Source organism: Heloderma suspectum, chromosome 4 (genome assembly GCF_057233095.1).
Source record: "Heloderma suspectum isolate Gila_16-S chromosome 4, 16-S_ref, whole genome shotgun sequence".
Lineage (NCBI taxonomy): Eukaryota > Metazoa > Chordata > Lepidosauria > Squamata > Helodermatidae > Heloderma > Heloderma suspectum.
The window spans coordinates 273649476-273666596 of record NC_139461.1 but is presented as its reverse complement, the minus strand read 5'-3'; the positions used below and the strand labels follow the sequence as shown (position 1 = coordinate 273666596).

The 17121-nt window shown below is 45.4% G+C and overlaps 1 protein-coding gene across 1 annotated transcript in view; it reads right to left on the bottom strand.

Annotated features, from left to right (window-relative positions):
• Nucleotides 1–11002: 11002 nt before the first annotated feature.
• Nucleotides 11003–17121, bottom strand: part of L3MBTL1 (L3MBTL histone methyl-lysine binding protein 1) — a 59678-nt gene continuing 53559 nt past the window's right edge. The window contains exon 22 of the mRNA XM_084848367.1: nt 11003–11553. Coding sequence (XP_084704493.1) covers nt 11419–11553 — 135 coding nt within the window. The 3' untranslated portion in view covers nt 11003–11418. The remainder of the gene's footprint in view (nt 11554–17121) is intronic.

Below are 17121 nucleotides of genomic sequence, written 5' to 3'. Positions count from 1 at the left end.
GAAGTAAGCCTCCTGTATCTGTGGAGGATCTCCATGCGTTCCAGATTTGCATCTATTTATTCTTTTCTGTAGAGACTGACCTGTTTTCCCTGTGTAGAATGCAGAAGAGCTTTTCTGACAGAAGATGGCACAAGAACATAAGAAGAGCCATGCTGAATCAGACCAAGGGGCCATCTAGTCCAGCATTCTGGGTGTGCTGCAGGGTCTGGTCCTTGTGTTTATATTCTTGTTATGTGGCCTGTTGTTGCTAGTGAGTAGCTGTCTTAGGTTGGGGAGCTGTCTATAAACAAGGGGCCATCTAGTCCAGCACTGTTCACACAGTGGCCAACCAGCTACCCACAGGAAACCCACAAGCAGGACATGAGTGCAACCACATATATTAAGTTGGAAGATGAGCTAGTGAATGAACCTCTAATGTGGGTGGTGTCATTAGGTCCTGTACTAGTGCTTCCAGAGTAGCTATGGGGACAGAGCTGGAGTCTGGGTGTGCTGCAGGGTCTGGTCCTTGTGTTTATATCCTTGTTATGTGACCTGTTGTTGCTAGTGAGTATCTGTGTTAGGTTGGGGAGCTGTCTATAAACAAGTCTGACCATGAGCATATCAGCAAGTGAAAGGGAAGTGTTCTGGATGGGCTATAGATCACTGATGATGCATTTGAGTGGTTTTAGCTGGGAACTGCAGGTGACAAATATTTCCCCACACAATAAATTTTGCTGCAGGGGATCCAGATATCTTTCTTCAAGGATATACATCTATTACAGGGGTATTCATTCCTATGCAATTAAATAACAGAAACAGAAAGCTGCCTCTATAGTGCAGGGCCATGGGCCTAATCCAGCCACAGAGGTTCCCAATCTAGCTGGGCCCCTCCCCAAGCCCCACCCCCTGGCTGGAGGCAACTGGGAACTTGGGGAGGAAGAGGGGAGAGGAATCCCCTTGTTATCTCAGAACTGACTGGATTCCCCCTCCCAGTGGGAAGGCAAGCTGCACACAGAAGAGTCCCTTTTTTGGATGGACAGATTAGAGATAACAAGGGTATTACCTCCTTAGCATGCCATTTGTGTCCCCAGAGGCGTGAATGGAGTGCTTTGTGGCATGTGCTTGTGCCACAGGTACCTATTGGGCAGTGCCTGCAATATCAACCCACCATGGTCCTCTTCCATGTCCATTCTATTCTGGGGACATATTAAGGTTGTATAAATTAAAATGCAATAAATGAATACATTTTAAATAAATAGTGTATAGTTCTTTAAAGGCTCAGTGTTTTCTGACTGTGCTACTAAGAGTGGAAATGCTCATGTAGTGGCTCCCTTATCTGACTTGCATTAGCCATGAACATGAACTCCTTGTGTGACTTACAGATGTTCTCAAGGGAACAGACATAGTAGGTAACACCGGACACAGCCAGTAGCCACTCATGTTAGCAACTAAGGGTTAACAAGTGAAATTTTCTATTATCTTGCCTTGCTTTGGTGAAAACAGAGCCTGCCTTTCTCGCAGCTGCTAGGAGTTAAAATAAACAGTTCTTATAAAAGCAACAAAGAGATGTAACTTTTCTCCAGACAAGCCTGAGAAGGGCCGCCTATGTTATTACTGGCATGTCAAAATATGGCCTTGAATTTGGGACACTGAAAGGGGGTATCATTTTCCTAAGGGGGGAACCCCCGTCACTGTTTTAACTACTATAATTACCAGGGCTGGCCCTACCACTAGAGTGAGGCAACTGCTGTAGGTGGCAGATACTGGAGGAAGCAGCGGTCCCCTGGGTGTTCTTCCTGAGCCTGCAGCAGCCCTCCCCTAGAGCTGTTTGTCACACAAACAAACCTGGGCCCCCTGAACTAGAAGTTTCAACTTCCAGCCCAATTGGCTTCTGTACATGGAATAGTTGGCAGGATGCCATCTTGTCCTCTGCCTCAGGCAGCAAAATATCTTGGGCCAGTTCTGGTAATTATGGCCATCCGTCCATCCATCCATCCACAATATTTATATATTGCCCCACATCAAAAGATTTCAGAGCAGCGAACAGCAGAGATAAAAGAATAAAACACCATGTTAAAACAATTAAGTGAGGAATCCTATGCGGAGAGGCAGCCACCTCCAAACTTGGAGTTGACCGCCTATCCAATGCACGGTGGGAGGGGGGCAGAGGGTATCGTCTCCTCCGCCCTCCAGTCGCCCTGCATTTGCAGCTAGATGGCTGATTTTGGCTGTCTAGCTGTGGGACATCGGAGCACAGGGTGGGGAGGCCAGATGATATATAGGAAGTGTCATACTGGCACTTATGAACTCCCTGCTCAGCCCCCAGGGAATGTCCCCTTCCCTCCCTCCCCCCCCCCCGCTCCGCACTGTTCTTACAAGCGCAGAGTGCAAGAATGATCTGCGCGGCCTACAAGGTGGCAGGGGAGGAGGTGGGGAGGCGGTTCTCCAGGAACCAACCAATCCTATGGCTGTCTAGCGGCCATAGGATTGTGCCCTAAAACATTTTAAAAGTAACAAATTCTGAATTTAATAAACCAGAGCTGAATTTAATAAATTCAAGGAAGGCCTCTTGAAATAAATGTCTTTAGGAGGTGCTGGAAGGAACACAATGTTGGCTTCTGCCTGACTTCCAAAGGCAGAGAGTTCCACAGGAAGGGGGCCACTATGCTGAAGGCTGTTTTCCGGGTGGACTCCAGCCGGACCATAGGCCCACGTGGAACCACCATTTGTGTGTCATTTTTCCTCCAGAGAGCCCAAGGTGGTTTATGTTGTCCTTCTCTCCCCTTTATCTTTACAACATCCCTGTGAGGTAGATTAGGCTGAGAGATGGTGGTTGGCCCAAGTGAGCTTTATGTCCAAGCAGACATTTGAATCCAGACCTTACTAGTCCATGGTGCTACCTACTAGACCACATTGGGTCTATTGATGACTGAAATTGCTGCAATAAGAACTGGCCAGTAAACTATGTTCAGTGTTAATGCAGGCAGTGAAAGGAACTTTTTCAATTACTAAGTCCAGATCACAGGGAAGGATATGAATGGAACTGGCAGAAGGGACAAACGAGAGCTAGGGGCTTTGTGGAGATTGAGAGAATCTGAATCTGGGGGATTTTACTGAAGAAATGGGTGTCTGCAAGACATGAACAGGAAAAATAACCTGGTTGGGTGCATTCATTACATATTTGGTAGTGGTAGTGATGCTTGTCCTGATGTTGCACTAGGAGTAGAGAGCAAGTGCTCCCAGTTCTTGTTTCTTGCTTACTTTTATATCTCTAAAGGAAAATGCAGTAGTCACCCCTCATCGCAGAAAGTAGTGGTAAAATATAGTTCATACCCAAGCTGTCAGGTTTATGAACACTTTGGGATCGCCACAAACCTCCAAATACTTGTAAGAGCTTGTGCGGAAACCAATGTTACATTTTCAGAGATGTTTTGTGTTTGGGGGGTGGGAGCTGTATATAAAAAAAGGAGACATGGGGATTATTGCAGAAGCACTTTTTTTCTAATTGCCAAAGTAGCATCTCTTGCAACTGCTGTAGTCTTCTATGCATTTTCACTTTAAATATTGCACGGCTCACACGAGATGATTAATATGAATAGTGGAGGTTAGTTGCTGCAGTAATGTCTATACTAGCTCCAAAGATTAAGGCATTTCAGTGAGAGCATGGCACCACTTTATTATGCAACAACACAGAGCACTGCAGGATTCAATAAGGAATTTGTTCTAGGAATTATAGATATTACTGTTTATGTTGAATATCAGGTAAGCTGAAATGCAGCTGTAGGTACTGTAGACACCATTCTTTGTTGTTGTCACATTTTGTTCTTTCTTGCCTCTCACATGTCCATCTTTTGGCATGTTTGTAGTATACATACTCCAAGAACAGTGCAGGAATAAAAGCGATAAGGTACAAACAGCAGTCTGGGATGCCTCCTCCTTGCAATAAGATTTACAAGAGGGGAAGGGCTCCAGCTGTGTTTCAAGCAGCATATTAAAAGAGACAGTGTTCCTTGTGATGTCTGTTCAGACTTCACGGTTGTAGGAAAAGTACAGCTGCACTGAATGTTTGCCTGTTTGTTTTAAGGGAGGTGGTAGTGTTTTCTGGGAGAGGAACAAAATGTTCCCTGAAAATAAAAGCCCTTTAAATGTACCTTCTTTTGTTGTTCTTTATGGGTGTAGAGCCATTGTTTTTCCTCTCTGCTGCAGCTTCAGCACCAGTTTTCCCCCTGGCTTCTTCTTGGAGTGAACATGACAATAAAGGATCATGTAGTGCATATGATCACAACACCATATAACAAATCAGTTTTGAGCATGTGACAGTGTCACTGAGGTCAAAGCCAACTCAGAGTGAGTGCAATGCTACCTAATTGTATTGCTCTCACTCTGAATGGATACTCTTGCCACCTGTTGACGTCACTTCCAAATAATTACCAAAAGAGGGAGTGGTGCCTAAAGTGTTTGTGAAAGGTACCCCTTTCAGCTCAGCCCTAATTAAAACTCATGTGATTGATTAACTAAGATTTTAAAAATCTAATAATGAAAAATTTAAAGCCACCCATTTCCAGTAAACAAGTATCACCTAATGGAGCAATCGGGGGGGGGGGGAGTAGAATCCGTGGAGGAAGAACTGGCACGTCATAGGCCCTGCTGGATCATGCCAGCCAGAGTGGAAGGTGGGGGGCAGCACTTTCCTCCATCTCACCCTCTTAAGTGTGTGTGTTTTTAATCCCTCCCATTGACACCAATGGGAAGGATTCACAAACAAACAGGACAGAGGTGGGGTAAAGGAGAAATAACTGTGCCATCTCTAGGCCTAGCATAGTTTCTCTCTTCAGGGGCATGTCAGAGGAACATGGGGGTTTTGGATCCTATTGATCCACCTGTCCACTTATCCAACCCTAGAATGCCCTGCCCCCCTACCACAGGTGAAACACTGCTGGCAGTACTTCTATGCTGGTGGGGCTTTCCACCAGCATACCAGCATCTCCTCCAGGGGTGTAAGTGTCACCCTGCCAGAGGAGTTCCTCTCTGCTGGAGGAGCAACACCTCCACAGCATCCTACAGTCCATCAGAGTCCAGCTGGCAAGATTAAAACCCTGGGTTGTTTCTCCCTCAGCAACTCAGGAATGTGGCATTCCTGGGTTATTTAGCAAAGCAGAAGCAGGTTATTTGATGGTGTGAATCGGGTCTATGAGTTGAAATCCACACTCGTTAACATTTAATGCACTCCAGAAATATTGCTTACTTTGAATATTCATGACTTTATTTTACATACATCATAACCATTATTAAATGATTCATAGTAAAATCCCTGAAAACAACAAAAACAGCAACTCTATCATTTGTATAATTCCATATTTCACATTTATTGTTATTGTAAAACACTGACAAAACGTATCACATCTTGCTTTTATTTTATATTAACCTTCTGTATACTCAGGACACGAAGATCCAGAATAGCTGCACTAGATACAATTATAGTATTTCCATCATGAAAACACAAAGGTGCAAATATCAAAAGACAAACTAAACAAGTGCAAATGAATGAAAGTGCAAAAAAGCTTCAGTTTCATGAAAATGCTTCTTCTGAAAACACCATCTTTGCCCTCTACAAAAGCCACTCCCTAAAATAAAGGGGATTTTGGCAGGATTGGTCATAGATGGACTGTCACCTACCAGATTTTCCCCTTCCTTCACATTTAGGATTAAGCAGCCCAAGGAACAACATAAGAAAAGAAGAGGGAACGATGAAGATCAATCAAGGATTTTTGAAGACTTTCCTGTCTTCCATTGCACTCAGGCCCCAAATAAGCTGCAAATAGTAAACCTGCATTGCCATTTGGATTTGGGCTTTTGCATTTCAAAAGTGCTTGAAGTTGGTGCTGAAACTGGATATCGGGGTGGGAGTAATCAACAGTGTAGAGGGAGGGAATGATCCAAATTCCTGACCTAGCTGATGCTTGCAAAGAGGGCAGTCAACAGTACGGCTGGGGCAAGGAAATTGAACCATGGCTAAAGGCATGAATCTGTAGAATGAATCATGTATTTCCTATCAACTCCCAATGGGAGTTCAAACTCTGAGCATCATTATGTGATTTTTGCTGTATGAAATGGACTCTTAGCTGGTCCACGTGTCTGAGATAGATACCAAATCGCTTGACAAAGAGCTCCTAAAAGAACAAGAGTCTGAGACTAGTAGTAAGGTTGACTCGGGGCCTTTTTGCACAATCAGTTTTCTATGCAATAAATGTATGCTTCACACAGTCTACCTATCTTTCAAGGTAGCATTGGAGATATGACATTTTTGGAGCACTCAAAACCCTGATTAATGCACTTAATTGCAATATGTCCTGGTCCAATTAAAATAAATTCATGTGCAGGAGCAAGAGTCTTCTCATTCATTCCTAGCTGGATAAGGAGCTGCGCAAACAAAGAAATGTTGGCTTGCTAGCCATATCCAGCAGCTGGAGTGACTCGGACACAGACCCAACCAGCAGCTCGGAAAGAGAAGCAAAAGACTGTATTTAGTCCTCCACTCCTCCTAAAGAGCTTATGGGATGCTGCACATAGCTGGACTGGGGCAAATGCAAGGAACATAATTGCATGAGACTCCAGGGCACATGGAGTCTATCCAGGGAGAAAGTTTGTGACATTACAGATGAGTAACAACTCATCCCACCCCCCCCATCCCCCCACACATACATATATTCACTATATTGTGAATCTATTGTTGTCCTTTAGTTTGCTTATAACAAAAATTATTTGGAGGTTGTGCACCACCACTCCCTGCTGTACTACTCCTGTCAGCATACTCTCAAGCTGTACTACTCAACTATCATCCAACATAAAAGTTAATTGTGCCCACTGATTTTAATGGACTAAGGCTGCAACCTTGTCCTCACTTATCTAGAGGTAAGCTCCATTGCACTCAGTAGGACTTACTGCTGAGTAGCTATGGACACAACTGCACAGTTAAGCAGCTAGTGCCCTCAATACAAACAGTTCTCTATAACCAATTTACTCATGTCCTTTCCCCAAGTTTTTTGGGCGTTTATACAATTTGCCTTTTCATAATTCAAAGTGAATCCAGAATTAGTCGGGATGACACTGATTGCCATCAGTTCCAAGCCAAGAACAAGGGAGCTAAATCTATCTACTCTTGCTTGGATAGATCATTCCAGCAAGAGCAATGCAGAGAAGAGCAAGAAGAGGTCTCTATGCAGCCTCGCTGTGAAGTCATTCCAACCTTTACTTTGAACCATCACTCATGATATCATTAGCAAACATGGATATTCCCACGTTCTTGAGAGTTGTGTCTCGATGATTGTCTTGCTTGGTCTTAGTAGAGATGACCACAAGCTTCCTATGGAGGCATCAATTAGGAGACAAGTACCTCAGAACTCCTATGGAATATTTCGCTCAGGAGACATTTTAGCTGCCATTGGCTCCCTCAAAACGGGAGCTGTTATTAAGATGTCTGAGACAAAATAAGTTCTAGGGTGCCTCAGCTGATTCGAAATTCTATGGTGCCAGGAAAGAAATGGCCTGCTGAGTTGAGGTTCAGAGAATCAGCCTAGCACTTTGGTGGTTGTCTAGGCCTTCTGGTATTCTCCACAAGCCTAAGTAGCACTGCAGTGGTAAAAAGAAGCTGCACCTGCCAGCTATTATACAAGGAAAGAGTATACAAGGAACTACTTTACCAGTAGCTGTCAGATCAATGACCTATATAGGCCAGTACAATCTATTCTGATTAGCAGAAGCTCTCCAGGCCTTCTGGCACAGGTCTCTTGGAGATGCCAAAGGTTTTAAGAGAATGTCTGATGAGACCACAGCTGCCTTCTCTCCCTCTGACCTTCACTGCCTTTCAGAGCTAATGCTCCATAGCAGCGTCTACAGAAATAGCGTTGAGCAAACATGGGAAAGGTAGCTTTACTTTTAGTTCTCTCTCATACACACATATGCAAATCCAAGCTTTGGGTTTAAATTTGGTTTCTTCATACTAAAGATAAGGTTCCAACCATGTTTTAGCAGTAAATAGTCCTTAACAATCTATTCAACTACACCTGTTGCAACTCCTTCAGTCTGGATTAATTCAGAAGCTTAATGCCTCAAAAAGGCAAAAGGTATGAGATTGGATACCTATGACAGTAGAGAAACGGGAATGAATCGGGAGTGCTGAAGTTCCATGTTGCTTTTAAAAGAATGCATGTTTCCCTCTATTAGTTTCTCTCTCTCCCGCACACACACAAAAACACAAGCACGCTATTAGGTTTTACGTTCCCTTCCAGTAAGGATAGTGTTCTTTTGGAAGAACTCAGAGCTGCAGGAAGCAATGCACCATCTAGACTCCATTCCTGGTGCAAATCCAGTTCACCTTGCCCAATAACCCTGGAAGCTCTGCTGAAGGGTGGGATAGAAATATTATAAAGAAATAGCCAGCATGACAGAATAGAGGGCTGCATCGTGAAATCTTGGGCAGATTAAGCTAAATCCAAAAGACTATATGAATGTTTGGCACTGAGGACCTCAAGTGGCCATCTGTTGCAGTTCAGTGTACAAGACCTATGAGAAAGTTCATTTCACCTGAGAGAAACAAGAGAGTCCAAATTCTGTGAAGGGTCAAGACCCGGCTCTGTCAGTGTCTCAAAAATGGCACAAAAGAAGCCATTCTCTCAATGGCTACAGTTCCGATAACAACTTCATGAAACACTTCCTGTTTCTTTCAAACGGGGCCTTCAAGCAGCATCCAAACATCTCTGCTGATGAATATGTTCTGAACCAGCTGTTCTCTTCCTCACCCAGTTTCAAATTCAAAGACCCTGTAATTCTCAGCAGTCCACCCATGGAGTTGGTGAAGTCTCAACTTCTTTTCAAACACAAGGGGAATGTATCCATATTTGGAGGGTTAAGATGAATGTTAATAAGAACAGAAGGATTTTTCTTTCTGTCTTTCTAGGGTTTGTTTCCTACAAATATCCTAGCTGATTTGTATATAAGCAGTTAAACAGGAAATTGGACTTGTCAGGATCATGTCCAAAAATAGGAAAGTTTTCTTCTTAAAGCCCACATTGGCAAGAATCATCTGGGTATCCCAAGCAGTTCTTTTCTTCCTTCATTTTTTCTGACTGGCTAAAAAGAACATCTCTTTGGATAGGGAGATAGTTTGGCACCATTCACCAGCTGCATCTGTTGGAAGGATTTGATCAGAAGCACAAAACTTCCTTCTTCCCAGTGATGTGCCTCCCAGCAAGTAAACATATTGTGATGTTCAAGTGGAAGACAATACTTTGAAATTAGGGGAAAACCAGCTAAAAAGCAAAACAAAAGCTCATCATGACAAAAACAGAGAGAAAAACCAAGATACAAATTTCTCTTGAACAGCAAGTGGCTGACAATTAAAAGAGAAAGCCAAATACAACCAAGTATTTAATAATATCAGAGTCAAAATGCGGCATTTCCATGGGAAGCTTTGCATGAATTTGACCCAACCATTAAAAAAGTGGACTTCACAGACCACATTACTATGAGACATGTTGCTGGTGTATGTATGGTTAAGAAACTTTACCCCTGCCTTCACAGACTGAAGAGGAACAAAGAAAAATCTGAATGGCCTTAAGAAGCTCCATACACTGGAAATGATATGGAATGCATTCGCTAGAGGGTGTAAGAAACCCAGGACCAAATCCCTGCTTGGCCATGGAGGCCTTAAGCCAGTCGCTACCTATGATGTAATGGCCTTATTACATAGGCCCAGTGTCACGTGAGATCGGGTTAAATAAGGACTAAAGGAGAATTGGGTGGAAAAGATCCAGAAAGAAATCCAGCACTACTGACATTAGAAAAGATTGCCCAACTCAACAGGACCATCCCATGATACTTTTGGCATATGAGGTGGAAAATTCATGTGGCCCCTCCACCTCCATGCCCAAAGTAAAGTCATAATAATAAATTAACAGGAAGCTTCCCACCTTTTAAGGGCATTCAAAATTTGCAGCCCGAGACCACCTCCTCACTCTGGGAGGACTGGCACCAGAACCCCAAGCTGCCTCTTCTTGGTTACAGCATTGCTAACGTGGCTCAGCGGCAGAATATCCTGTGCCAGTGCTCCATTGGTTAGCATCAAGAGGTCATAGGGAAAGCCCTATGTAGTCAACAGCAGTGCTCTTGATGACTCGAAAGCCCAGGTTTACATCATCTATTGTATCCATATGGTAAAAAATGCCAGCAGCGCAACCTGTCTTTTAAAAAAGAACAGTTTCTAAACTATGTTTTCAAGGGACATTGTCAAGTAGCTGTATGTAAACATTGCGCACCCACGGAACTAAATATGGTTTGATGGGGTAGAGCTGATGAAATCAGAACAGAGAATTTGAGAGTTGCTGCATTGCACAGAATCTTCTTTTTCTCTCTCTCTCTCTCCAATATGGGACAGCACCTGACTGGCCAGCAGAATGGAGTGATGTTAGCTAGCTCTTTCCAACGTTAGTTATTCCTCCCATGGATGGGAAGAATCCTTCTACGCTGTATAAAGTACTAATGTTGTTAGTTTGCCTGTCTTATTTTCTGCGAAGTTCTGATTCCATAAATATTTTTTGGCCCGCTCTGGGAAAAAGTACTCCATGCAAGCCTGACGGGCTAAACCAAGTTAAACCAAGGAACAATATTATATAGTGTGCTTTGTTCCTCTCATCCTCCACAACTAACATGGCAATATTACAAATCTATAAATTGTGAGCACCAAAATATATTCTTCATTTTTCCGTAGCAGCAATGAATCCAGAATTGTTAGGATGGGTTATGCCTACAATGTACTTAGTCCAATGGCCTGTCTCGGGAGGAGCAAGTCCCTGGATATAGATAATCTGCTTCTATTGTGAAGTTCATCATCTAATCCCTGATAGTTAGATTGACTTTTGCCCTAAAACATCAGAGTTCAAAATTGCTTCCAAATTTAAGATACCATTTGAAGTTGGGTAACTGGAAATACTGGCAATCAATATAGAGATGTCTTCTTGTTCCATATCGTGTAAATCCAGGCACACTTTATAATGCAACAACCCGGGCAGTCAAGAGTTGAAGGATTAAAATCAAGGCAGGTTGAATCAAATAGCAAACCCAGTCTCAAACCCATGTTGTGTGCCTTTAAAACCATCATGAGAAGAACTTAGCAGGGTTTGTGGGATCACGCAGGTCAGTGCTGGAACTCCACTGTTAGACATGATCAGGGCAGTATTCAGAGAGGCTGGTAGGAGAAAGAGAGGAAGACAGACAGGGGATGGATTTGGCATGTAAACAAAGACAAAGACTCAAAAAGAGAGAGCAAGTTGGCAGGATTTTACAGCTGCAGCAGTCAGGAAGGTCTCCACTCTGCTGAGACAGACAGACAAGAGAGTTTGGCAGCTTCCGTATGAAGGAGAGTGAAGTGCTGCCGAGGGTGGTTCACTTCAAGGTGTCATCAGCATTTTTGAACATGAGGATGGCATTGTAGATTTTAAGTGCTGGGCCAAGTTTGACGCTCATGATCTTCACAATGTCGGCCTGAGTCAGCAGAAGGAATGCCTCACCGTCGATCATCTGTGGGGAAAAAAGAGGTGTTCAAGATGCCTCTCTCACCCATGAATAGATGTTCTTGCTCATAAAGCAAGCTGTCATTCTCCACTCAGTGTGCAGTATCCAATGGTGTCATTCCGCAAAGTCAAATAGCGCTAGCAGAGCTCTGCCGAATCTTTCCATTGCACAAACAGTTGTGCATTACACTTGTGTAACCAGTTGCACAACCTCTTGCGGAAGTGTAATGCGCAACTAGTTGCACAAGCATAAATGCACAACCATAATGTGCAACTGCTTGTGCAACCATGCTTGCACAAACGTAACTTTAGTTGGATTCTCTTCTTGTGTATAGTTCGGAATCTAGTTTCCACTAGCAGAATGTCATTTGTGCTAGCAGAATGACACAGCTGCATACTGCCCAATGCTTCTCTTGGCAAAAAAGTGCAGTTCTCATAAAAGTGCATCATGTCCCAGCATTTGACTAGCACCAACAGCCTTCATCCCATTCCAGCCCACCCAGCCATGCATTCAGCTAAGGACTGTGGGACAAGCATGGGCTGTGCAATATTCATGGCTGGCTTCCAAACCTTGGTAGGGTAATAAAGCGGAGCTGTGGCCCCCACTGGATCCCTTGCCTCCATGGTGAGGCCCCATCTCAGCCACGCCACCAGTTTCCCAGCACGATTGCATCCCCCCTGCCTGCCAAACAGCTGGGGAGGGGGGAGGAGTACGATTCTGCTACGCTGGTTGGGCAGAGAAACTGGGCGCACAAGGAGCTTGCCATGCTATGCCTGGGCACGTTTCCCAACTTGCCAAGAGCAGATGTGCTTCAGCAGTCAAGAAAGAGTTTCTTAAGCCACCCAAATTAAGTGAAAGTCAATGGACACCTTTGAGAATATCACTGAGGAACAGTCAAACTTTCAGCCTTTGAAAAACCTGGTCATGTAGGCCTACACATAATGCGTCTAAAGAACTGCTGATCCCCTGCCATGAACCCCTCTCACGAGTTTTGCCAAGAGTTAACCCAGTGATGGTGCTTTAAAGCTCAGCCCCAGTTCCATCACCATTCAACCTCTTTTTGCCAATTAGCTAGCTGCACAAATTGAAAAGGACACTCTAGATCAGGGGTGCACAACCGTAGGCCCGTGGGCCAAATCCGGCCAACCTGGGGTCCCAATATGGCCCTTTGTGGTTCCCCAGATGGCCCTGCCCCCTACCCCTCGCCTCACCCCCTTTCCTCTAACCACCAATTGTTGGCGGTTTCCTGGCTTTTGCACAGTTTTTTTCCCCCCATTCAAAAAGGTTTAACTGCCTCTCCTAAGGCTTCATTGCTGACTTTAAGCTAAAATAAGCTGGTATTTTGGCCCTGCCCTGTTCTCCCTTTGGCCCTACCCATCCCTGGAATGCACCCCCCTCCAAAGAGCTTCTCCACAATGAAATTTGGCCCTCGTGCTGGAACAGGCTTAACACACACACAACCTCTGGATCTTGCAACAATATGTTCATTCTGATCCCTTGCAGCCAAGAACTAAAAGTTTAGATAGCTCCACTTTCTTACACGGAGCATCTTTTGCTTTCTAGTTATACAGGACCAGGTATTGTGCAGTCAGTGATTCCTGTCTAGTTCTGTGTTAATTTATACAAATCAATACAAATGAAACTATTAAAAAAAAGGCTTGAAACCATTTTTTAAAAAAGGCTTTGCAACAATGAAAGAGGATGCAGCCATCGCACCACCTGCCCTGCTACTCCACCAGTCTCTTCGTCCACCCTCCTTCTCCTGCCTGCTGTGGAACAAAAGGAGTTCCTGTTAGCTACAGAAGGGAATCGCCTAGCGTTACAGGAAGGTTGTAGCTATGTAACGTTCAGCCAGGCCACCAGATCAAGACTGATTATTTCAACTGTTTGTGCAACTCACAACCATGGTTCTTCATGGTAGTACTCTTTTTACAAATGAAATACAGAACGCATTTCACAAATATCAGATATTTTAAATCTGTGTCAGACACACCATATCATACCCTTCTCCTCTGGCTTCTTTTTGGGGGGAACAGAACAGAAAGAAAATTATTATGAAAGCCAGTGTGGTGTAGTAGTTAAGAGTATTGGACTGGGACTTGGGAGATCCGGATTCTAGTCTCTGCTCAGCCATGAAACTCAGGGCCAAACTAAATGTTCTGCTAATCACGCATTGCAGAGCTGTGCGTGATTGGCTTACTTACGTGAGTGTAACTGCATGCGGCCCTGATTCAGATCGGGACTGTGGCAATTCAGAAGGGGAGGTTTAAGCTTCTCCCCTCCCATTTTCATACTGAAATCCACCTGGGGGGGGGGGGGCGCGGGGGGCATGTGTAAAAAAAAAAGAAAATGTCTCCATTGGAATCCCATGGTGTGCGCTCACAATATTGGCACAAAAGCAGGAAGGGGTAAGCTTACATCCCGCCCCCCAAATCGCATGTTCCCGATCCAAATTGGAGCCATGCACACTTACAATCAAGTACGTAAGCCAATCACGCACAGCTCTGCTATGTGTGATTAGCAGAACATTTTGTTTTGCCCTTACTTGGGGACTTCGGGCCAGCCAGTGACTCTCAGCCTAATCTTTATTTATTTATTTCATTTCTATACTGCCCAATAGCCGAAGCTCTCTGGGCGGTTCACAAAAATTAAAACCAAACAGCACACAATAAAACAATATAAAATATATAGAACATTAAAACCACAGTGTAACAATGTAACCACAATAAAACCTAGCAACAGTGCAGGAATTTAAAATACAGATTTAAAACAGCAAAGCTAAAAGTCTAGAAAGCTAAAATGCTAAAATGCCTGGGAAAATAAAAAGGTCTTCACCTGGCGCCAAAAGGAATACAATGTAGGTGCCAGACAAACTTCACTAGGGAGCTTATTTCACAGCCGGGGTGCCACAGCAGAAAAAGCCCTCCTAGTAGCCACCCACCTCACTTCCTTTGGCAGGGGCTCATGGACAAGGGCCGCTGAGGATGACCTTAAGGTCCGGGCAGGCACATATGGGAGGAGGCGATCCTTCAGATAACTTGGCCCCAAGCCATTAAGGCCTTTAAATGTTAATACCAGCACTTTGAATCGGGCCCGGAAATGGACTGGCAACCAGTGCAGCTGAAAAAGTACTGGCATAATATGAGCTCGCTGGCCAGTCCCTGTTGCTGCCCTATTTTGGACCAGCTGGAGTTTCCGGACCGTTTTCAAAGGCAACCTCACATATAACGCATTGCAGTAATCCAGACTAGAGGTTATCAGAGCATGGACACCTGGAGCTAGGCTATGCCCTGTCGTAACTAAGGGCGTAGTTGGTATACCAGCCTAAGCTGGTAAAAAGTGCTCCGTGCCACTAAGTTCACCTGTGCCTCAAGTGACAGTTCTGGATCCAAGAGCACCCCCAAAGTACGAACGTGATCCTTTAGGGGGAGTGCAACCCCCTCCCAAACAGGTGGAATATCACCTAGCCGGGCAGACGAACCACCCACTAACAGTACCTCCATCTTGTCTGGATTGAGTTTCAGTCTATTGGCCCTCATCCAGTCCATTACTGTGCCCAGGCACTGATTCAGAACAGCCACTGCCTCACCTGGGTTTGATGAGAAAGAGAGGTAGAGCTGGGTGTCATCCGCATATTGATGGCACCTCAGCCCACACCCCTGGGTAACCTCCCCCAGCGGTTTCATGTAGATGTTAAACAGCATGGGGGGAAAATAGAGCCCTGTGGAACCCTATGGCACAATTGCCGTGGCACAGAGTAATAATCCCCCAGCATCACCTTCTGGAATCGGCCATCCAAGTAGGAGAGGAACCAGTGCAGTGCCTTCAACTCCCAGCCCAGACAACCTATCCAGAAGGATACCAAGGGCGATGGTTTTGAAACCCGCTGAGAGGTTCAGGAGAATCAACAGGGTCGCACTCCCCCTGTCCCTCTCCTGGCAGAGGTCATCCCACAGGGCGACCAAGGCAGTTTCCACTCCAAAACCAGGCCTGAAGCCTGATTGAAATGGATCTAGATAATCCATTTCATTCAACAGTGCCTGGAGCTGTCCTGCAACCACCCGTTCAAGCACCTTGCCCAGGAAGGGGATGTTGGCCACTGGCCCACAATTGTTAACATCCTCCAGGTCCAGGATAGGCTTTTTCAGGAGTGCTCTGATTGCTGCCTCTTTTAAAGCAGCTGGCACCACTCCCTCTCAAGGAGGAATTTACAACCTCCTGGACCCAGCCAGACATCCCCTCCTTGTTTGATTTAATAAGCCATGAAGGGCAAGGGTCAAGCACACAAGTGGTCGATCGGACTTGGCCAAGTACCTTGTCTGCATCCTCAGGCCTCAGTAACTGAAACTCATCTAATAAAACTGGACCAGATGGTGCTCTGAACGCCTCTACCAATGGAACTACATTAATTGTGGTGTCCAATTCATGATGAATCTGAGTGACTTTATCTTCAAAGTGCTTTGCAAACTCATCACAGCATGCCACCGAGGGTTCCACTGTCTCTCTCCCTGGCCCAGGATGTAACAAGCCACGAACCACTTGGAAAATCTCTGCTGGATGACACTGAGAAGATGCAATGCTGGTGGAAAAGAACTGTCTCTTTGCCACCCTCACCGCCACAGAGTAGGCTCGATAGTGGGCTCTTACCTGTGTTCGGTCAGACTCAGCACGACTTTTCCTCCATCTGCGTTCTAGCCGTCTCCCCTCTTGCTTCACTGCCCTCAGCTCGGGTGTATACCAAGGAGCTGGCTGGGCTCTGCTCAGAGGGAGAGGGTGCTTGGGCACGATCGTGTCAGCCACCCGAGTCATCTCTGCATTCCACAGAGTGACCTGGGCTTCGACAGGAGCACCAGCCATACCAGCAGGAAAATCCCTCAGAGCCTTCTAGAATCCATTGGAATCCATTAGCCTCTGGGGGCAGACCATTTTAATAGGTCCCCCACCCTTGCAGAGGGGGAAGGCTGCCAAGAGTCTAAACCTCAACAGGAAGTGATCTGACCATGACAAAGGGACAGATGTTAATTCCTCCACTTTCAGATCACCATCCTCCTGCCCAGTCGAGAAAACCAGATCAAGCGTGTGGCCTTTTATATGCGTTGGGCCGATGACATGTTGGGACAGCCCCATGGTTGTCACGGTGGCCATGAAGTCCTGAGCTGCCCCGGATACAGCAGCCTCGGCATGGAAGTTGAGATCCCCCAGGACCATCACCCTAGGGGTCCTCAACACCAAGTCTGAGACCACCTCCGTCAGCTCAGGCAGGGAGTCTGATGGGCAGCGGGGTGGGCAGTACACCAACAGAATCCCTAATCTGTCCCGGGTACCCAACACAAAGTACAAGCACTCAGGATTTGCACTCGAATGAGCAAAAAGCCTAGAGAGGGAGATTGAATTCCTATGGCAACCCCCCCTCCCCAACCCTCGAGTCGGCGTTGGTGCTGCACTGAGTACCCAGGAGGGCACAGCTGGGAGACAGTGACCCCTCCCAGTTCCCCCACCCAGGTCTCAGTAATACATACCAGGTCAGCGCCCTCATCCACAATGGATGAGGGAGATTTTATATTGGACTGACCT